Source organism: Passer domesticus, chromosome 2 (assembly GCF_036417665.1).
Source record: "Passer domesticus isolate bPasDom1 chromosome 2, bPasDom1.hap1, whole genome shotgun sequence".
NCBI lineage: Eukaryota > Metazoa > Chordata > Aves > Passeriformes > Passeridae > Passer > Passer domesticus.
The window spans coordinates 77,448,544-77,472,709 of NC_087475.1; the positions used below are offsets into that span (position 1 = coordinate 77,448,544).

At 36.9% G+C, this 24,166-nt stretch overlaps 1 protein-coding gene across 1 annotated transcript in view; it reads right to left on the reverse strand.

The window, feature by feature from the left end:
• ARHGAP42 (Rho GTPase activating protein 42) overlaps positions 1-24,166 on the reverse strand; it is a 142,535-nt gene that overhangs the window by 77,007 nt on the left and 41,362 nt on the right. The window contains exon 3 of the mRNA XM_064409450.1: positions 16,374-16,435. Coding sequence (XP_064265520.1) covers positions 16,374-16,435 — 62 coding nt within the window. The remainder of the gene's footprint in view (positions 1-16,373; positions 16,436-24,166) is intronic.

Below are 24,166 nucleotides of genomic sequence, written 5' to 3' on the forward strand. Positions count from 1 at the left end.
TAAAGGGCCCTCATTAGCAATAAAAGTTTGGAGGGAAGTGCTGCTTGAAATTTGCTTTGCTAAAGTGCTTGCTTACTTTGTTAGCAGAGTCTGCACAAGCCAGTCCCAGCCTGCTGGTCCTACTGTGTCAGCTGCTGCTCCCGGGTACTTCAACAGCAACAGAGGAATAAAATTGTAGCATACATGCATGTGTCATCCTGATAGTGATGCTTAGGATGTCCTTCTCTACCAACTGTGGAGCTCACAGTGTCTCAACTCCTAGTAAGGCTCTGCAATGTGTTCTGGGAGATAGAATGTGAAAACTGATAGAATTATGCAAGGACTATTAATGCTCAAATTCTTTTTACACTGTTAGCTTCTGAGCAAAATTTAAGGTGCTGGTGATTCTTAAATGCAGTGTTTATCTGCAGGAAATGATCAGAATTATTCAGGGTTACTCAGAAAACTATGCAGGTATTGAGAGGATTACTACCTTAGTAACAGCATAAAATATTTAAGTTTTACTACTGATAGCACCACTGAACCAATCTGAAAATCAAGAATGTCATAACTCAAGTAACTTATAGCTCAACAGAGTTGTAAACTAAATTCTGGTGACATTACCTTTATTAAGCAATCTTTAATTCATGTTTTCAGGCCACAGATGCACATCTAAAATAGGATACCTAGATCAATTTTAAGAAATTGTCATTGTAGCACAGTTCTAAAACTGAGTTTTGAACAAACACGACAAGCTACAGTCCTAGCTCCATGATTTAGTAATCTTACACAGCTGGAGGGTTCATACAGCATGGGCTACTCTGCTTGTAAATAACACAGATCCTGCTGTATGCTAAAGACAAAAAGCAGAGCTCAAGATTCCTAGCATTCAAAACTAATACCAAAACTGGGACACCTTCATTCATTATGAAAACACCAAATGTGCCCAAGCAGTGCCTACTGAAGGACTTGCCATCACTCCTTCAGCTCAGCTACAAAGAGTCAGTGTCAAAAACTTGAAGGACAAGACATTTAAATTTGATCAACTGGGAAGAGGGACCCCAATACTGTTGCATTTAATACACAGAAGAAAGAGATCACTTCAAAACAGAAAAAAACTTAGCCAACCTGAAGGTAAAATACATTTACAATTAGAGTCTAAGATGTTTTGATCCACTAGAAAACTCTCACATGAATATATTTTGAGAAATTCCTGTTCTAGGTATTGACAATAAAAGTCCTGAGACAATGTCTTAAGGACTTGTCTTATCTTTAGTGTGTTCAGAAATTGGAAGCCAAAAGCATCAACTGGTTCTTCTTCACTCACTTCCTCAATGTGTGGGTTTAAGCAGACTGACTTACTCTAATGCAATGTTAGCCATTACCAAACACATTTTCCTGAGGAGGCACTGAGCACAATAACACCCAGCAACTTCCCAAAAGAGCAGAAGCAGTGGTAGATGCTACAGAGAACCTGGTTATCTATAAGTACCCACACACTACATGCATTGACCACTGTAAGGTAAAATTCAAATGCAGAAGCATTGTACATCGAGGAATGTGCTTCAGTATTTTTAATCTATGTGAAAAAATACTCACATCTTGCCCCTACAGGAGTTTTTAATGTGTTAAGAGAAAATAGTGGCCAGTAAGTTAAAAAGGAAAGGGGAAAGACCCAACTTTTATACCTTGTAATTTATTGTAAAACCCCAGTAGAAGATAATATATTGGGAAAAAATTTGCTATACCTTGGCTCTGTTTTTGTATCTCCTCCTGTGCTTTTACTTATTTTCAAGATATGCCAGTGCTTTCTTTTCCCTCAAAATCCTTTCACATAACAAAGACCATGCATGTCACCTACAATTTCATTGTACAAGGACACACTTCAAAAACTCGATTTCTCTGTGTCCCATATTCCTGGTTTTCCTTCAGCGAGCAAGAGCTCAGTGGGGTTTCCATCACTACTGGCAATAACAACTTGAGCTGGAAACTGTTGTGTGCCCCTTCTCCCTCCTCTCACTCACAGCCTCTCATGTCTCTTAGACTTACTGCTTAGTTGCAATGGCAAAATTATTTTCCACCATAGGAACATTTTATAAAGTGTTAAAGAATGCATTTAACTTTTTCTGATATATGCGCAATTACAAAGATGACTGAAGCTAGATGTTTCCTCTTCCTTTTGGAGGAAAAAACCTACCTGGTGATAAATGAAAGGGGAAAAAAAGCCCCAAATAACCAACAACCAATCAACCAACCAAGAACAAACAAACAAAAACCCACAAAAACAAACCAAAACAACAGTTGGGGTTTTTTGTTCCTTTTTTTCTTTAGCAACACTCTGAAAATACTTAGAAGACATAAATCAGCTGTGGATATGGTCATGGTAGGTAGCTAATCATCCAGTAAGAGATACCTTTCCTTTTTACAGCTTACTCCATGGACTGTAACTCGGCAAAAACCGAGCAAAAGATAAAGCAGCTACAAACACCACTAAACAGAAGGAAAAACAGTTTGGTAGTGTACTTGCAAGTCTAGGCATTTATCTCTTTATCACTACTATTAATACAAACAGTGCATGTCTCTTGACTAGGCTGAGAGTTCAAATCATACAGAAAGGAAAAGAGCTTGAGAATATAGTTTCAGATAGGCAGCAGAAGAAAATTTTCCTGGTTTAACCCCCCTTTATGGCTGTCCAAACAAACCAAAAAATTTCTCAGCTTGAACGTTTATACTACATATTATCAAGTGGGAAATGGCTACATAAACACAGGAAACAGCATAATTGGAGCACAGAACTAATTAAGAAAAAAACCGGATCCAGAATTTAAGTATACCACACTTCACAACATTGTTAACAGCACATTATTCTATTGAGTACTCTGCTAAATATAGATATTTTAGGATATTACAAGTATCCTTACCTACTTAAACATTTATCCCATGGAACATTTTTTCCCATGAACAATGAGTAAACAAAACAAAACCAAATCTTGTTCTACAGGAGGAAATCTTCAATTTAAGAAGTTCAGAAGAGAAGGTCTCTGCTTTTGTGGAGAGTTGTGTGGCTCTTTTAACATTTTGTTCAATACATTAACATTTACAGAAATTATCTGATTAAGATAAATTCTAGCAAATAAGCAAAAAGCTTTACTCTACAAAAAGGTAATTTTAAACTTTCCAAGACATTTTTAATCTGGCAGTAGATCTACTTAACAGTTACCCCAAATCAGCTCTGTATGTTTATTATTTTGTCTCTTTGCTTTTCCAAATCCTGATCTGTAAATTTTGCAGCCAGGCCTGTTTCCCTCACTGTGTAGATGTCAACAAAACCTCTCCAGAGCGGAGTGAATGTACCCTGAACAGGCCTCCTTGTGAGGTCCATTAGGATGTGAAGGGAAAGTTGGAAATCAATAAAAGAATAAGTAAACATTTAACTAATCAAAGTAAGAACTTTCTAACTTGCCATAAAAAGTAAAAGCAATGTTATTTAATTAGTGTAGATTATTCCTTAAGGGATGTTGAGCTGCCAGACTCATCATAACATTTATTTTGACAAGCTTTATTTGTCAGAATTCCTGAAACTACCTTTAAATAGTCTTTCCTTAAAAAAACAGAGTCAGAGTGCAGGCTCCTTCTTCCTAGATCGAAGCTGGACACATTAAAGGAGATAGACAAGCTGTTCTTTAGCAGCAGACTTCTTAAGTGATCAAGAGTTTGATTGCCTGGATGTCACAAGCAACAACTTCTGAGTCCAAAGTAAGAACAAACACCTCAAAATTTCAAGTTTGAAACAAATAAATAAATACAATGTAAGTTTAGCAGTGAGACATAAAAATAACCAAATGGCTAACCCAACATGGAAGCCAAGATGTTGGCAGGATTGTTTACTGCAGCTAGGATTTTCTTTTAAATTTTTCATACTGAAGAATCTGTCAGAGAATATCAATAATTTTTTTTAATTGCCAGAAATGGTCATTTTTGACACAGTAGCTCTGATTTTCTTCAAACACACAAGCAATAAAAATGGCCAGCAACAGAACTCTCCATAGAAATTTTGGCTCCAAAATACTGAAATCAACCTATTTAGAGCCTCGCACAAAATACTCTCAAGACAAATATCATAGGTGAGGATGTTACTCTTAAATTCAACCGGAAAAGTAGATTTGTTAGATGTTGTCCAACTTCTGCCTGTTTCTCATTTTCCCCGTAATCCCTAATCAAAAAAGAGTGTGGAAGTCTTTTTGAGAAATACAGCATTCCCTTAGCCATTACCACTACGGGCACCCTGGAAATAACTTACTGAAAGATACTTAATGACAATCTGATTAACCACACTCCCAGCTAAGAGGCATGCATGGTCACTGAGCAGTAAAAGGTACTTTGTTTCTACATTACATTTTCCAACTTGGCCTAATCTCAGTTTGTCCCTTATAGACATTTTCCTCAGCAAAGTCTATTTTCTTTGGCAAAGTATTTCACAATGCAGCTCATCATGAGGAAGTATTCCTGAAATGCAGCCTAAATTCTCTCCCAAATTCTTCCTGTCAGATGATTGTCTCTTCTTAGCTACATGATGTAAGCAGCATTTACACTTCCTAGACAAAGAAATAAAAGTTTCAAGTCCGCGTGAGAGCTTGAGAAGGTGAACAGTTCAAACTGAAAGGGGTCTTAAGTATTGGTCTACCTACTTTCTCTTTTAGCAATCAATGCAATCACTTCTAAGTGAAGAAAAAAATGCCTTATCTGTGACTAAGTGATGGCTATGGGGACTAAGTAGCTATGTAAGCAGTCACATAATACCTGTCTGCTGTTCTTAGTGAAGGTGAGAATTCAAACAGCCAGGCCAAATTGTGCTGTTTTACAGCTGGCCCTGCACTACTTGTGATCAACAGGGGCTGCCTTCCAGTATGAGAATTAATTTGCACCTTCACAGACACTGCAGGTCTTCATGGGCCAATGCCACTAACTGCACAAGTGGGGTTAATAGGTCTGCTATCGGTTACTATGAGGAATCACTTTGCATTATATTACACAGCGGCTGTGAAATAAAACACTGAGAAAGGTGGTCTGACAGTGCAATGCTTTGCTTCAGTGACACATTCTTGATAGCTTGGATACTGCCATGATTCTTCTATCTACTATTTGTTATTTCTTTAGCACCAACAAAACCAAACCCCAAAAAGCATTGTCAAAAAACCCAAACCAAACCAAACCAAAACAACAAGAAGAAGTTGGTGCTGAGGAAATTAGCTACTCAAAGAGATTAATGTAATTAGAAGCTGTATTTTGCTTTAACAACTACTTTGTGAATGGACACAGCCAGGCATAAAGCCAAAATCAGCTTAGCTGTTTGTAATGGTACTATGCCCAGGAACTGTTAATGTTGAAACTGGAAGTATGTATCCTTTCAGGAAACAAAAGCACGTGTATGAACATTTAAGATATATTCTGAAAAAATGCAGGTCAGCCACAGCTGCAAACTAGTCAGAGGTAAGGGAGCTTTCATAGATATAGAATCCATAGAAAACCTTTCCATTTCTCCTTACTATTAGCATACTAAATTTTACTGGTAGCTGACACACTGAAGATATTATTTAAGGCTCAAATGTTGAATTATTATAAATTAGAAGGTTCTGACAGTTGTCAGTGGTGAAAATTCAAAATGAGTATGTTGAGAACAGCACACAGAATTAAGAAAGGAGCACATGACATGTAATGACACATGGCATGACAAGACATTTAGAGCAAAAGGTCTAAAAATAGTATCAGATTCAGATTTTTTAGCCTTTTTTTCTGCTCTCGTGCAAATACAACTAACAAAACAAGTCAACTTAGGAAGCTCTCATCTAGCTTGTAAAAAGGTCTCAATATAGTGTAAAAGGCAGCTTAGGGGAGACAAAGGGCTAGTCTGGTTTCTTTAAACTGTCACTCTACTAAGATGGGATTGTGTGTTGTTAAGTGGGCTCAGCTGCAGAGGTCGTGCCTCCCTGTGGTCCTGCTGGATGCCCATCAGGGAAACGAGTCACCCTTTGCCGCAGTGTGGGAATTATGGATGGTGTCACCCAACCAAGCAGCTCCCCCACCCCCTCAATAGTATCCCTGGTGAAAAACTGGCCTTTAGCCACAGGGTGGGAGTGCTGGGTGCAGTCTGACAGCAGCTGGGCGGGCAGTGCTGTCAGGACTGACGGGATGTGCACAGGCCTGGGCTGAGCCTGCGTGCGGCCACTGACGGCTCCGCGCTGGCCCCAGCCCAGGGCCCTGGGACAGACTCAGGTCAGTGCCAGACCCCGCTGCACGCTTTGGCTCGCCATAGCCCACTCCATACTCACTATGACACTTGGACTCCAGGGGGAATTTCACATCAACTCCATGAGATCACGTCATGACATGTCACATGACGATAAACTGGGCCAAAAGGTTAACGATTTTGGCCAAGGTGGATGGGCCACCTCCACTTAACCCAGAAAGGAAACGTAACTCAACATTGTTTGAAAAATAGCTTTTAATAAAGATCAGCTATCCAAAGAAGTAGCTCTCACAATATCTTAATCCTTAAGGCTACCAGACTCCTTGGCCCCATACTTCAACACTTTCCTCAGGACCGTATGACCATGGCTTCCAGATTTCTACTCTAATTTCCTTTTAGTACTAGAAAAATAATCCCTTTCCCTGACCGAAACTACTTGTAATAGCAGGGCTGCAACAAATATTGCACCAAGAAGTAGATTTGTAGTAATTTATTTTAATGATCATGCTAGCTTAAGCAGTTTGCTGATCTTGAATTGCCCCTTCATCCTGTTTTTGACTGCTTCTTCTGTCCTCTGTTGCTGTGACACTGAAACAGTCTGTTGCAACATGGTTGAAAAATAACCAGTAAATATCTTGTTTGTTTTGCTTTTAGCCAGGTCAGTTTTGTGAAGTAGGTACATAATAAACTGGCAAGGCTGCCAAGAAACAGACAAAACTGTTAAATTGTTTCAGTCTTAGCTCAAAGCAAAAGCACTTAATCTGGGAGATACATCCAAGAAAGCTTCTCAAAACAACACTAACTGAAGCCTCTGCAGACATTTGAAAAGTATAATAAAGGCAACCTAGGTGTTCTGCAAATATTAACATGACATCCTGACAGAGAATACTTATATAAAACACCTTTGTATGTAACACAGCTATGAGCCCATGCAGATTACACAGATTGCTCAAGGGAGAATATTTTGCTTCCTTGCGAAAAGGTGGGGACTTTGGCTGGTGTTTGTTTGGTTTAAATAAAGGCATATTTGTTTCTACACACCCTTTGGTACATAAAGTGCTTGTGTTGTTTTCTGTTTTTAATCACACTTTTCAGGACATTACATAAGAACAACAAATACTGTGGTTTCATTCCGGATGTCAGACTAACGAAAAAAAAATTAAAAATTAAATTTGTAAGAATAAAGCACCTTTTTTCATACTTCCAGAAGAATTGCAGATAAATTCAGAATCCATTAAAAAAATTTAGAAAGTGGTAGCATGTCAGGTAGCATCATGTTCTGACATGATTATAACCTAGCAATGGGTACAGCACATATCCTCTTCTATGACCAGCTCCATTCCCTCCCTCTGTAGTCAGAAAATAAATGCATAAAACTTAAAGTCTATAAGGTTGGCTGATCCAGAACTCACGTTCCCTTAAAATAGTCTTTTGAAAGTGCAAACATCTTTCTTTCTTTTTCTCTGTCAAGAGTCATCTGCAAAGACACTTAGTGATTGTGGTGGAAGCAAAATAATCTGCAAACTAAAATTGCAACTACCACATTTCTGTGAAAACTAAAACATCATTAAAACAAACTTCTTCCAGCCATGCTACTCACAGAATGCTTCTCAAAACTTTGGGAAGAGCTATTAGGCAATTCAATACTACATGCAGTTAATGCCTCCATGGAGTGAACATATGAATTGAGAACAAATTAGATTTATAAAATGACAAGTAGCAAGAGGCTTTCCAACAACCTTTCATTTTATATTTTAATGAAGACAGCATTTCATATCTCTCTCCATGATACTCTTCAAAACTGGAAATAGCAAGCAATCTCATTTTGTGAATGTTCTCACTGAAAAATGCTGCAAGGTAACGACTGCATAAGGGGGAATGTCTTTAAACATTTAAACCTACCCTACAAAAAGGGCAGGTTTAGGTTAAATACAAGGAAGAAATTCTTTAATTTGAGAGTGGTGAGACATTGGCACAGGTTGCCCAGAGAAATTGTGGATATCCTGCCCCCAGAAGTGTTGAAAGCTGGATGGGGCTTTGAGCAACCTGGTCTAGTGGGTGGCCTCCTCCCTGCCACAGCAGGGGGAGTTGGAGTATGGTCTTTAAGATCCCTTCCAACCCATTAGCCATTCTCTAATTGTATATCCATATGGAGGCAAATACACACAACTTGAATATAGAAAGCAGGAGAAACTAATTGCAACAACCAATTACACTAATCTCCTGCAACACACTTTGTTTCTTAAAAATATTTTCTAAAAAATATTTTCTTAATTTGCATTCTCTGCAGAAGACTAAAAAGCAAATAGTATATGGACACTGAATTACCAAAGACTTCTTACTAAGGCTTGGATCACTGTTTATGTAAGATGGCAAAGGAATGTACGTGAATCTTATAAATCCCTTTATCTCTGTTCCCCTTTCCTTTCCTCTTGAACAATTATCCTATTCCCACTCTCCTGTCTTACTCACAGCCTCTTAGCCGCGCGAAGACAGACAAGTGATCCCTCTTTGATGCTAACTATCCAGTCAAAACAACAGAATAGATCAACATGGGAGATCTACGTTTTCACACCTCTTACAAAGTTGCTGACTACAAGAAAAATAACTTTGTCACAAATCAACTCTATGACAACTATCCTGGAAAACAGCAAAGACAGTCTCTAAAAACAGACAAATTGCTTTCCTCCTCAACGGGTAAGTTTTAAGGCAATTAAATTATCTAGGCCCAGGATGAGGAGCACAGGGTACAAAAGGCTCTGCATACGATATGGTTCTGCACTCTGGACACTCATATCAACAGGAAATAACTCACATTTTCAAAAGAAAAACGTAGAGAGAAAGCTGCTAAGAAATACAGATCAAAACATAAACAGTAGGTTCTCTGTTGACTTCATGATCATAAAACTCTGAACATATTCTGAATTAATAGTACTGCTCTGTCACAACACAGTGATTGCAAAAGTACCTTCTGCAAAGTTAAAGAAAATATGGACCTGTATTTTCAGTTCCAGAGGATGGCAGTCACAGGGATGTGAGAGGGACAAGTTGTAACTTACTTCTGTTGAGACCAGTTTGATCTTTTAAAAATTATCATACTCAAATGTCCCAGGATGACTATTTTTTCTTCATTTCAAAAAAAAAAAAAAAAAAAAAAAAAAAAAAAAAAAAAAAAAAAAAAAGGAAAAAATATTTTAAATCATAAATATTATTGGTGAAATTAGAACTTGAATTTAACAAATCAGGAACATACCAAGTGTACAATTATGGAAGCTGATGCAGTGTTATCTGGAAAAACCAGCTAATGCTCTGTACTAATAGCACTCATAATTTTATCTCCAAATTGTCTGGCCTAGTATGTGTTCTTTATCTGAGAAAAGTTCAGAAATATGTACAGATGTTATATGTTAAATTACCTTAATGATAACAGAACATGAACTTTTATTACTCTGTTTTTTTTGGTTTTATTAACTGAGCACAAATGCTAAGAAACATCCACTGAACACATGTATTTTCACACTTAAGTGGTGCAGAAAAAGACAACAAACAGGATTTCTTCTAGCCCAAGACAGAGCAAGGGGGAAAGCTGCATTGAGAGTTCCCTCTCAACAAGAACCCACCAAACAATCATTAAGACAGCATGGACTGTTGCTCTCTAGGAAGTCTGCATGACAGAAATATACCTATCACTTCCTGATTTCATATATGAGCTATATGGTCAGAGATAACATCTGCAGGGAAATGAAGGTACAGTTCTAGTATGTTTTTGATACCAATTATATAAAAGTAATTACTGTCTTCTGGATAGTAATTCTGGCCCTGAAGGTCTTAATTTTCCTTGTGTGCACTGCAGTGATGGGAAGGAAGTAATAGAAAGTTAGTGCGAGAAGAATTCTTTTTCCAGCTGGATCACTTCTCCAATTATGTTCGCCACACAGTCACATAAACATTTGTACCAGCACAACAGGGAAGACCTTTTCTCAAAAGGTCTACAGTCTACAGATATGCAATTAATATGAAGAGGTAACACAAGGCTGACTTAGATTTAAGGCAAAGCTGGTTCTGCAAACTGCTAATTAGATAAAATTCTGTGTAGCACATTTCCTCCAGTCATTCTGGAGTTAAAACACAGTAAAAAAACCATGTAATGCTGCAGAGCACACTCTTGCTTCTGCAATAGTCTCCAAGTGATTTTGCAAGGTTTTTTCTTGTTTATCCTTACAAATTAAGACTGACAATTGTATCAGCAAGATAAAAAAAAAAAAAAGGAAGAAAAATCTGATGCCAAGGGCTGAAGTCTTAACCTGTTGCTGAGGACTAGTTCAAGTGTGCTTAAAGATGTCATTTCAATTAATGAATCACAGGCCTCCAAATAACATTGATCTAATTTGTTTGAATTAAAGCTAATCAAAGAGGCCTCCTTGCAGTCTCTTCTCATTCTCAGCTTCTAGGTCTTAAGCCTTCCTTGTTGCCTTCCTCTTTTCTTTTGTGGTCTATGTAATACTTTCTGGCCAGAAATGCATATAGCAAGTATTCAAAATGGGGGCTCCCAAAAAGGTTTGTGAAAGCATCCTATTTGCTTCCAGTAATTTTCCCAATGATTTCTAAAACTTAGCTTGTCAGAAGACAGTAAGCTGATAGTTAAAAAAAAAAAAAAAACCAAAATAAAAAGCCCAAAACTGTTGAAACCAGTATTTTCCTATCTCGCAGAACTTCCCTTACCAAAGGCACAGATTTTTTTGTAATTAATATCAAATATGTTCTCTGCTATATCTGGGATGAAATAGGAGGAAGAAAAGGTGAAAAAAATAAATAGATAAATGTAGGTAAAACTTATTTTTAGAAGAAAATTTAAAAATTCATTACTCATTTACTGATCCTTCCTCAATAGAAACTTCAAAAAGGTATTCCCAAATTAGTAATCTGATGCAGAAATTCAGAAAGTCTTTCCAAAGAGGTTACCTAAGAAAACAGTCCATGCTACCTTAATGACTCAATAGGATGTACAGCCATCTTAAGTATAAGAAAAAATCTAAACTCACTAAACCCAGGTGCTTTTAATTAATTTTAAACAGCAAACATGGTGGGGAGAGAGGGAGTAGAGGAAAAACAAAAATATAGAAACAAAAAACCAGTCATAACTTCAAAGAAGTCCTTTTATTTGTGGCATTTTCTTTCACTTACAGTAATAAGCTCTCAGTCTTCTTCCCTGCAGACTCCTACCAAGGAGATTAATTTAAATGCCAATCTTGCATGAGAGGTGAAAAGCACTGAAATCAGTTACCAATTATATCAAAACACCATTAAACATTATTTTTTTGCAATTTGAGAGACACCATGCAAAACAAAACGCCAGGTGTTTGTTCTGCAGTCTCAGGGTGCTAGTACATGCAATGTTATTTTTCCCCTGTATAAACTGGGAAATAAGCTGCCCCTGTGGATAGGAGACTGCTTACTCTTCTGATGGAATCTGTAATGCACTTTGCATTATAGGGAAAAGGTTAATTCTGCTCAACAACATGCTGTGCCCTCCACTATCTGATTTTATGTACCATTCCATGGATAGCTGGTTTTAACAGCTCATTTATTTTTCTTCAAGTGCAGCTTTTGAAACTGAGTATTTTGATGCTTTCCCTGGAAGCAGATAGCATCAGACCCCTTGTGTGAGGGCAAATACAGAACCACAATGAGAACATCCAGTTAATACAAAAAAAGTCCACAAAAATGAGATACTGTCTGAAGCATGAAGATTATTAGATACAAAAAAGTGGACTTTATAAAGAAAAATATTCATTGAGCATAGTACAAGACTATCCACTTCAGAATTTTTATATTATCCCCTGGAGTATTTAATATTGGACAGGAATCTCACTGATTCATGATGCCAGAGAGAAAAAGCTCTGGGGCCATTCATCACCTGCCAACAGCCAAAAAAAACCCAACTTGGATAAATAGCAAGGAATTTAAGAATTAAGAGCCTATTTCAGTCTTGGATTTAGTAAACTCTCAGAAATAATCAGGGATTTCCAGCCAGATAACACTGACAGTTAAGAGAACCCATTCAATGCTTCAAACTCATAGAAGACCTCTAGGACCAGTAGCATGAACCAGTTCATCTATACTGATGCCAACACAGAATAATCCCACAAGAGGAAAAGGAAGCAGCATTTTATTTTACTCCCAGATAATTTCTGTTTGTTATTAATTTTAATAACAATATAAAATTAATCGGAAGCATAAATAAAATATGAATCTGTAAAATAGAATATATCACTTATTTAGCAGAAAGAATGCAAATCCAGTGAAAGAGGAAGGAAATTATTTTAAGTAAGTTCCCTTGATAAAGATTCAAACATTCACATGGGATTAAATTATAGCATCTCTATTGTTCCCTAATAAACAGCAGGAAATAGAGGTCATTATTCTACATCCCTGATGGCTTGCTGCTGAAGTCATTGGAAATGCAGTGGGGATGAATCTGACTTTTTTATCCTATTTTACAGTACATGTGAAGCCCAAGAGTAGTGCTGTTTGGTTGAAGTTTTTTTAATGCACCATTTACGAACAGCATCACTAAACTGACACCACCACAAAATGACAGACCTCATCAAAACCTAAGGGTGTGCATCATAAAAGAAGGCATCTTATGAGTTACTTTTTCCTTTATTTCCTTTTTAAGGGGAAATTTGTGGTGCATGGCCTTTGTTTTTTCTGACTACTCATCAATTTTCTAGTATCAGAAAATAAAAGACAAGGATAAAAGAAACTGACTTGCAATAATCACCATATTATACTGCTGCCAGTAGTAACGGCCACAAAGCCTTACAAAACAAAATATTTCAGTTTCATTTGATTTTATACTTCAGTGTTTTTCCCAATAATACTGTTCATAATGTCCTGCTTCATTAGCTTCTTCTGAATAGAAGAAAAATAGTTCCTTCTGGTTCTTTATGCAGGAAGGAGAGAAGACTTGCTAAACACCTCAAACTATTTCCTTGACCACTGGAAACACTTCATTTATACATTCAGTGGACAAGCACTCCAACATTGTGTTCACCAAGACAAAAATATAATTTGACTTATGAAGAATTTAATAGGCATCAGATTAGAAATAAATTGGTCACACGAATATATACTTTTTAATACTTTTCATATTAAAATCTGATTAATACACTTAGATACATGCTCACAATTTAATAAAATAAAGTTCAAGGCAGGGAAACAAGGCCATTAGCTGGTATGCAAAATTAATATCCGTCATTCCTTATTCTCATATACCCTGCATTCACTGATACAATAGTACATTTTACTATCACATGCTACAAGAATTAAAATAAAGTTGAAAGTAGTAGGATGAAGTGTATCCAAAAATAGCCACAACATTGCATAGATGTTTTTTTCCAAGCCTTTTACAAAATGTCAGAAAGAACAAGCTTTTTAAAAATAACTTTTGCATGTTTTCTGTCTTTATGCAGAAGGAAATTAAATTCTTAAAGACCTGCATGCCATGTCTCAAGCTTCCCATCAGCTGAGAACTTTGTTTAATATCATCACTAAGCTGCAAATTGGCTGGCTTTAAGTGCTTCCAGCAGAGAAATCTTAGTGTATCCATAATGTTCCAAACTTTCTCAGAAGCAAGCAAAAGTGCTCTGAAGATTCCACAGTTAAATTACCAGTTTGTCAAGCAAAAACCTTAATTAGGAATCTATTTGGCACACTGATCCTCACAGGAACCTCTGGATTCTATGATGACATGTAGAAAACTGCAGTAAGAAACGGTGGAATAAAAAATCCACATTTTTGACAGAGGTGATACTTTTACTCCAGTAGTAATTAAACAAAGTCCACCAACAGGCAGCTCAAACATTTTAAACCTAGAGAAATCCTAAGTTTGATAAATTTTCTTATGCAAATGTAACTACCATGAAAACTGTGCATTCAATGTGCGTTCAATGAACTCAATGTTCTCATCCTGGACAGAGAATGGGAACTGAATGAGGTTATTCCAAACTGAGTGAAAAGCTGGTTACAAAAGATTTCCTGTCAAGAGCAGCTTCTCCATACATGAAGACCCCATGGGAAGCCACACTGGAGCAGCCTGTCCCTGGAGGACTCACTGCTGTGGAAAGAACCCACCCTGGAGCAGGTCATGAAGAACTGCAGCCCATGGAAAAGACTCATGCTGGAGAAGTTTGTGGAGACTGTCCCCCAAGGGAAGAACCAATACTGGGACAAAAGAAGAGTGTGAGGAGTCCTCCCCATTGGGAAGAAGGAGGTGCAGCCCTCATCCCCTGCCCTTCTCTGCCACTGGCAGGGAGGAGGTAGAGAACCGGGATTAAAGTAAAGCCTCAAAAGAAGGGAGGGGCAGAAGAAGTTTCTTTAAGATTTGGGTTTTGCTTCTTACTACCCTGCTCTGATTTGCCATTAAATTAAACAGATTTCCCCAAGTCAAGTCTGTTTTGCTCATGACAGTGATTGCCAAGTGATCTCTCCCTGCCTTTATCTCAGCCCATGAGCCTTCCCTTGTATTTTCTCTCCCTGTCCAGATGAGGAGGGCAGTGACAGCAGCTTTGGTGGGCACTGCTAATCCAAGCAGGGTCAACCTACCACACTCAGCTATGCAATCCATGCATTCCCACAGAATTCATATTGCACATAGAACAAAACATATTATTCCATCTGACTGGTCTTTTTTCACTTAATAATATTATTTTTTTCCTTCTTTTATGCTAAAGGAGTTCCTACATCTTTTACAAAAACACTATATGTGTGTTGTCAAAATTATAGATCAAATTATAAACCAAAGAGAGGCCATAAACTTCTAAAACTGAAAATGGTAGTGACTCCTCTGAGAGGAAAAAAAAAAGAGGGGAAAGAAAAGAGGGAAAATAATAGGAAAGTTTTTTACATATTATGAAAGACTAACGAATTTGAAAAATAAAACCCTCATCTATTCATGTTTTTTTTCCCTAATAGTTAGCTCATAACAATCTTTAACTTAAATTGGATAGCTATTAATTTTGAAACATTGTTTAACTAAGGAACTAGTAAGTGTTCTGCTAACCAACTTTTAAGGCGGTAAGTATAGAACAGTCACCTCACTCTTCCAGCTACCCAGGAAAAAATGTTTTGCATGAAGTAAAAAATAATTATAATTTTATACATTTAAGTGATATTAACTATGCAACTGCACTAAATAAATGTTATGACTACGCCATTTTAAAATATTTATATGAACAGAAATAGTGAGAGAGCAATTCTATGGCTATTTACTTCTAGGTTACGACGAATTTATATAAACTTTTTTCTGAATTTGTAAATTTCTTCCAATCTGAGTCATAAAAGCCCTACCTCAATGTTCCAAGTACCCATAAGAGAATGGAAAACAGCACAGACACAATCTTTGGATGGATTAGAGCAAGTTAAACTTTCACAATATTTAAAAATCCCCCTACTGATGTTAATTCTTAGCTCACTTCTTTATTCATGACTGACTCCCACAGAAGGACAAAAATAGCTTCACTGCTCACTTGGATTTTTTTTTAAATAGTTCCATAAAAATATACTGAAAACTTCTTTAACAAAGCTATATTTGAATAGAAATATAAAAATCAAAGCAAACAGCAGATTCAAATGGCATAAGGACACCATATCAATGGATTACTCTAGCCAGATTGATCCATAATATATTCTACAGGAGTTTCTCTTGGGTGATGAATTTGTTTTCTTTTCTTATCACTTCTCAAATTCTTGGATTACTAGCATACATTCACTGGACAACTCTCAAGAGTATTTCATTAAATACAAATACAGATCTACATCTCCAGTATAAGCTTCTTGCAGGAAGGGAAAGATACACCAGGATTCAAAGCTTGTTTTGGGTCAGGGAGCTGGAAGGTAGAAAACTGAGAGAAAACAATTTTTAAATCGATACAAACATCTTTGGTTGAACAGTTTAATAAAAATTGCTGTAGTTTGTTCTAGTACATTTCTGCCTTTGTGTAAGAATTCCAAATAATTCTTATGATGTACTTAACCTCCACTACACAAATAAAATTTTTTAAAAATCACTTCAGGGAGAATAGAAAAAAGTGTACTATTTTACTCAAGAAGAGATCCAATCCAAGATTACTGCCAGCAAACTTACCAGTCGTCTTCTCTCCTCTTCAACAGCAATCAGGAGCCGAGCAAACTCCTTCAATGACTGGGCTGAAAGGAAACAAAGAAAAAGTAAGTTCTGCTTAAAATGACCAGGTGAGTCCATTACCTGGACTGAAGCTACAATGATAAAATATTTCTCTTATACTGCAATGTAATCAGTAGCCTTAAATGAGATAGACTGAAGCAGGGAGCAGGTCAAGAGCAAAGAAAGAGAACCTGAGTCTTAAGAGTCATATGTATTTTAAAAATAATTTTTAAATGGAACATGGCAAACTAAATTTCCTGAAACATGGAAAGGTCAGTCTCAAAACAGAAGAATTCTGCTTTCAGCCACGAAATTCAGGAGCAGAAAGAAAATAATTGAGTTTCTCCCACTAAGGCAGGAGAACAAGTATATGAAAGAACTATGAAAAATATTTGGGTAAATATTTGAAACTCAACATTTTAGAAGAAATGCCAAGTCCTTAGATTTAACTGCTCTTTGGCTTTATGTTTTACAAGGACAAGGTCTCAGGTGACCCAAACAGATGATTGATTTATAAGCTTTGAATTCTGTTACAACTGTGACAGAGTCTTTGCTCAAAATTGTTTTCAAATAGAAGTCAAAGGGCTGAAGCAGAGTCAATGGAAACATAATGCAAGAATTAACCTCTAAAAGAGGGCAAGAAAGAGGAAAACATTCTGAAAACTCTTAAGACTTCATTCTCATGTAAGCAAGTGGTACAAATCTGTCTTGAAAAATATTTCTTTCCATTTGTATTACTTTCTCAAGGGCATAGGGGTTACTCAGATTCAGCATCACAGTCCCATAGGTGACAATCCCCAAAAACAATCACGTGACGAGAGCTAAGTATCTGTTTTTACTTTCTCCTGATGCAACTAGTAGTAATTGCTACCAATGACAGGATGCTACATTTTGTGGTTTAAAGCTCTGAACTCAGAATAGAGATTGCTAAATAATACAGTTTCTCACAATAAACTTGAGGCAACCTCAATCATTTTGAAAGAGATAAAAAACAAACATGGAAACAAAGTTCAGATTTTCTCAAAAGAACAGGGCTGAAAAATCTTCACAGTTAACCAACATATAGTGCTGACGGTCGGCTAACGGAACTCCACCTCCTAGTTATTTTTTCATCATCTTAAATGTTTTTTGTGTTAGTCTCCAATAATATAGCTTTATCCCTTCTCACCACCTCTAAAAGATTTAAGGAAATAAGCACATTTCCTAGAAAGTACTGGAACAGATCCTTTAACTGGGAACTAGTATCTGGCTTGCCTTAACTGTCTTGTCTGCATTCATGAACTGCTACTTAGTTTTTGGACCATTCCCCAATAATTTCTATCCTTTATACCATCTGGACCTTGCAGAGGGTCTCCTTCCTCTCTGTTAACTTTTACAGTTGAAGAACACTTTGCTGTTTGTTCCAATATCTTCTGCAAGAAATTACACAGCTACATTCTTTGCAGCTATGATGCTATACTTGCATATCTTGACCTCTAAGCTGTTGTTTGCAGACAAATTCTTTTTTTCCAATTATGAGTTCTTGGTTTAGTCAAAATACACCTGGCAAGTTAAATGTCCATCTACTTGGGGCTTGAATCTTTTCCTTTAATATTTTTCCCTGAGAAAACAAGTGTCAGAAGATTTTGCCAGTTATGTTGATATCAAGATTTTCAGTTTGATATCAACTGAATTAACCCAATCTCTTAGTCAGCTCATAATATCCCATGGGAAAAAAAAAAAACTAAACCAAAAAACAACAGTTAACGAAAGAGGATGATAAACTGGTTAGCTATACCTGACTAGGAATCTGTAGGGCGTGACACTCAAGAATATCTAAGTACCCAAAATGAAATGCTGAAATCTAAATAAACAATTAGCCAGACAGACATGGCTAAACTATAAGGATGTGGAGAGGTGGGGGGGAGGAAGAAGGGAAGTGTAAAAGAAACATGAAACAAAAACTAGTACGAGAAACTTTTGATTCATCTTTCAAATTTCAAGGCAGAACCAGACAGTTTTTTAGTTTCAAAGTTGAAACATTTGCTTAGGATTTAAATAAATTCAGGTCAGCCACAGGAAAAAAGCATATGCACTCTAAGTGTGAAAACCAATATTTTCCTCAATATTTAATACTAATACAAAGATACTAGTCTGTCATCTGCACAGTGCATCAGCTAAAGACTGAGAAATTGTCTCCATCTTTTCCTCCCCATTGGCTCCCCTTTGGGGGAATTACAAAGGTCAGTTTCACTAAGAACACAGAACCTACACTCTTCAGCAGCTCTAAGACAAACCATCCCCCTGATCTTATGAGACTTTGATTGCAGAGTCACGTTTGCATCAAAACTGACTATACCTCTGATGCTCGCTGCCCAACATCCACATGCATCCCTACATCCATGGGATGTCCTTCTCCAGCTCAGGAGGTGCACAGGGAGAACTTGTGCATTGTGTTATTCAGAGCATAGTGAAGGATGCACACCCATGTCTGCAACATGGACATCTCTGGTGACCCCAGCAGTTCTTCTGTTCTTGTAATGCCAGCACATACATCGAGAAAGGCTTTAGCCATGCCAGCTCTCCTACAATAGCCCTGGATACTGCAATACTGATCTTTCATGTTACTACACTCTTCTTCCCATACAACCCCCACTCAGTGTGGCCTCATTAAAAGCCAGGGTCTGTCCCTAGAGAACTTTGGCTGTGCAGGAAGCTGCAGTGGGAGGGGGAAGGGAAGGAAAGAGAGTCCTCGCCCCTCTTTTCCCAGTGTATCCTTTTCCCTCTTTCTTCTCCCCTTCTCCCACGGAGCCCTGTGGTTGCAGAGAAGCAGCAGTTGTGCCTCACCTCAGTTTGGGACTGGGCAGACAGAGGGATGCTGAGGGCAGAGCTCACCGAGGGGGCTGAGGCCTCCCAGGCAACTCACCCACAGGGCACTGGGCACCTTGGAGATCTGGGCGGGGGGGGGGCAGCCTTCCCTTCCACAACTACTATCCTCATCAGGATCTCAGCACAAAGCCTGGGCACAGGCTTTGCTAATTAACATTTGTATTTCCAGAGATTTTGATGATTAGTATTAGTTGGAGCCATGACAAGCAGTTTTTCAACAAATTACAACAGTAAATAAACACACATCTAACTCTGGATTCACAGCTCTCAACAGGAAACAAACAGATATTTCAACAATAATTTCAACCGCTGTTGTGCAGTTGAAAACCAGAAGATATAGAAATCAGATACGTCTATGTCAGATGCAGCCCACTGTCAGGACATTCAGGACACATCAGCCTCACAATCTTTTCTTAGTAATGCTACATTTTTAAAAATCTACTTATTTTAAATCAGAATAGACAGAGAGGAATTAAAGTGAACTCTGTAAATACAAGAGGGGGTGGGAGGAAGACGAGTCAAGTATTTTGCAAGAGGAAATGTCATGGGAATGTGCTGATAAGAAATAAATTCTGAAAACACACCAATAATATGAAGTACAATATGTAGCCTAACATATTAAATATAAAGACATTTTTAACTATTTTCATAAAGAATTATTGTTATTGGTGGGGGCCATTTAAAGGAAAATGAAGTGCTGACTCAATATTTTATTCTAAGTCATTAGGCGGTATTAACTTGAAAATCCCAACAGTTTTACAGTCTGCTTTTTATTTAAGGGCTACTCAAAAGGACTTGTAAGATACATTTGGTATCATGATGGAAATGATGCCTGTGAAAAGCAATGCCCAATAAGCAAAAACAATTGAATGTGTACCCAGATATACACTTGTGGTCTCATTCATCACAATCACAACAGGTTGCCAGCTGCTCTCTCTGGAGTGTTCCCAACTCAACAACAATGAGCTGCAAAATTTCCCTTGTACAACAGAAAGGGCTCCATTATTTTATTTACCAAAAAAAAAAAAAAAAAAGCTACTCTCTTTACTTTTAATTGAAAAGTCTTTTAATTAATTTGCTTCATAAAGAAACAAACTACCAACAGTTTAAGCATTAATGGTATAGATCAACAATGTGTTTTTTTCACTCATATCCTTATCATTTCAAACACATGGTACAGCTCCACAAAGAACTACATTCACATAATTAAAAAGGAACTGAAGTTTGATGTAGAATCTGGCTTACTACATTGAAATCAACACAGCTGTTCATAAGAAAACAAAAAGTGCACATAATAAATCTTATTAAGTTTTTGCTATATACTTGTGTAGAGAATGTATTACCTTAAAATAGCATGTCTGTAGAAATTACTGAAGCTACTTTATCAACCTTAGCTTAATAATTAAGAGTGCAGTGTTACACTGTACCACTAAATGTCACATGCAATAGATACATCATCTACATTTAATGACAAAAGACTGACAAAGTGTATGACACATATAATAGCTTTGCATGACCAATGAACTGAAAAAGATAAAACCAAGTTTGGAAGGTAATGTTCAACCCAAAACAGAAATTAAAAGTTACTGTGGAAGACAATATAACAGAATGTTCATTTTCGTGGACTGTTGCTTTAATTTCCATGTATACATTCAGTCTTAAATTATGCGTAGACAATTTTTAATTACTCTAAAGTACACAAAACAAGATTTTTTTGCCTTGTGAACAGATACCACAACCTTCTTCAGATATGTGAATATCAGCATGGAAAAAAATAATACATACAGATAATATGTCGCATGTTCTTATGACACCTTGCAAATGAAAGGTATGAAAGGCAAAAATGAGCAAGATTGTGAGAGATTTTCTTATGTTTTCCTGATTTGACTGAGGAACTGCCAGGACTGTGCTGTACATTGCTCCCAGTACTCTTTGGCAGGAAGGTCAGTCAAGTACATCCTCCAGAACTGGTCATAACTAGCACAAACTTGCTATGGCTGGCCTGAATTTATGCTTGAGCACGAACTGAAGCTAGAGGGAAGTTTTTCCTGTAAATAATACATCACTGAAACAGAATTCAAGATAGACCAATGGCCCATAAGGAAATTGTCTATGGACTAGCACTTGTTTAATAGACTTCCATGAGAAAGCAGAATAAATGTAAGATCCATGAAGGCTGGGAGAAGAGGCTTTTTTTTTCCATATCTAAAATTACAGTAAACATATTACTAAACAGTTGCTAATTAACATTTGTATTTCCAGAGATTTTGATGATTAGTATTAGTTGGAGCCATGACAAGCAGTTTTTCAACAAATTACAACAGTAAATAAAATTTCCATCCTTCTGTCTATGGCTTTAAGGCATATTGAAAAAGTATGTGAGGTGGTGGTGGTGGTGATGGGGAGGTACAGTAGGTAGGACAAGAGAAGCCACAGAACGCTTCCTTTTAGACAGAAAAATTTCAGAGTAACACTGACAGGTCACAACAGGTATGAAGAGACAATCATCTGCTTTGTCAGTAATTTCTACTTAACAAGAGTTGTGGATGTCGTTAAAGCCACAGAGGATCCATAATGTCTATCAGTAGGTAACTAAATTGGATGTCTCAAAATGTCACCACTATGGCAAGTTTTCACATTACAAAATGGAATGCAGAGAAGGACTGTCTCAAAAAAAAAGACTCCCAAAGACTGTCATTATCTTGGTCTTTCAATATGTTGGCTATAAACTTAAAATGAACTATTTTATAAAACAGAGGTTTCCTTTACCACTGTCATGACCTGGACTGATTTATTAATGATCCTTTCCCCCCCTGTTTTTCCTACTGATTTAAACCTATAAAACATAAAAAGTGTACAATTACCTAGAGCTTTAAAGGGAATTACAGTTGAGCCCAATGGGAACAAGGTGAAGGATCAACACCTTAGTTTACAAACAGAAATAATGAATAATTTATGCAAAATGTGAAAAACATGAAATGTCCTTGAACTTTAAGCAGGGTATTGGTGTCAGAGTATTTTATAATTAATGTTGACTGAGCTGGAGCACCTTTGTAACATAATTTAAAAAACAGTAGTGCAGGATGACTGCAACATTTTCCTACAGAAAATAGCTGTTGGTTTTATTTTTAAAACACATTTTCAGAAAAGCTATATTTGGACAAGAAGACATATGTCTGATATGTCTGATTCCCAATTATTGCTCAGGTTTTCTGTTTTCTTTACCTACTATCATTTCTGCCACTATTTCTACCCTAGGCCATCTTCCCTAACGTTCCAAATGGCAACGTTTTTTGAGAACCTTGAGCTTGGAAGACTGAGCTCTGTACTGTAAATAATATTTACTGTGAAAGCAGAAAAGACCACAAAATAGGAGAGGAGTACAGAATTTTAAATCAATGTTTATCTTAGCTATTTTGTCCCCATCTGAGTATCATTCCCAAGACAATAGAGGAGATGCAGCAACTGCTTTCTTTTGCTAAAGTTTAAGAAAAACCATTAAAATATTTATGTGAATTCCAGTTTGCAAACTTGCAGCATGTCAGATATGCTTTAAGCTGCGTATTGGTGTCAGGACATTAATTATGTTAGAAGATTCCATTGTGAAAAAAGACGTTAGGATACCAAGATAATGGTTCATTTCTTCAGGGGTTTCAATATCATTTTAAAATTGGGAAATTATTATTGTATGTACTGCCTTATCCTCTCAGTTTGGTTCCTCTTACCTTCCTAATCCAGGTATCAGCTTTTATGGATCTGTAATAAGGACCTTATGCATTCCTGTTGTCTGTGTTTACATTTACCACAGCCTCCACAGTAAAAGAACAGTAAAAAAAGTTATTTGAACCTTCCTATAATACAATGAAATGCACTTCTTGTAGTAAAACACATAGCATTAAACAAAAATTCAAGTGTAAAGGTTTAAAGATTACATCAACATACCACAGTATGGAAATACACTCTCAAAGTGACAATGATTTCTGCCAGAAGACAGTGGTTTAAATTTTCAATCCAAATAACTACAAATTTCCTTGAAGACTTCCATCATGGCAAGGCACACTAAGGTACAGACAACCCTGTCTGGTCTGTACTGTTCTTGTGATAGAATCAAGACATTCTTAAAGCAGGCAATGTGAAGCTATTTCAGACTCAATAAGTGAACATTCGTACTTTTTTCTCCATAATTAGCCTGCAAGGACTTAATCCAATGCTTTTTTTATCAAATACTACTGTGATCTTTCAGATTTTGAAGCACTTCCCAGGGAGTACAAGTTTCAGTGGCAACTTTATTTCCTGTGGAAATTCCATCCTTGAACTGTGAGGAAAGGTATTTTGCCAACTTTTTTTAATTATTGAAAATAAGTGTGCTACCTCACATGAGGAAATCCAAATTTGCCAAAAATTAATTATAGATCAGGAACAAAAAGTATGATAACAGCAAAGAGACAGAAATGAAAAATGCCTGTTTTAAAGCTTCTGCAAAGAAATTACATAAATGAGTAAGCAAGAAAAATTACAAAATTAAGCCTTTTATGACCAAACTTATGCTTCAAGGTCTATGCATTGTTCTCCAAATATGATCACATGCTCCACTACATGCAGGCAAGCAGAGAATTTCTTCAGGGCACAGCTACTCAAATACATGTAACTAAAAGTAAAGAAAACCCAAGGGTTCTCTCTATTTCATTTGAGTCAAGGCATTGCAAACTCAAGAGTAAATTCAGTGGTAATTTTTTCTCCACATCATAATTAGGAGCATTTTGGCTCTTCACAGTATTAGAACAGAGAGATGGTAGTAAGTGCTGCAAATTCCCCATGAAAACAAGACCAACAGTGAAACTATCAGATATTCAGCAACAGCCTCCCCTTTGACCTCCCCTGGTTTA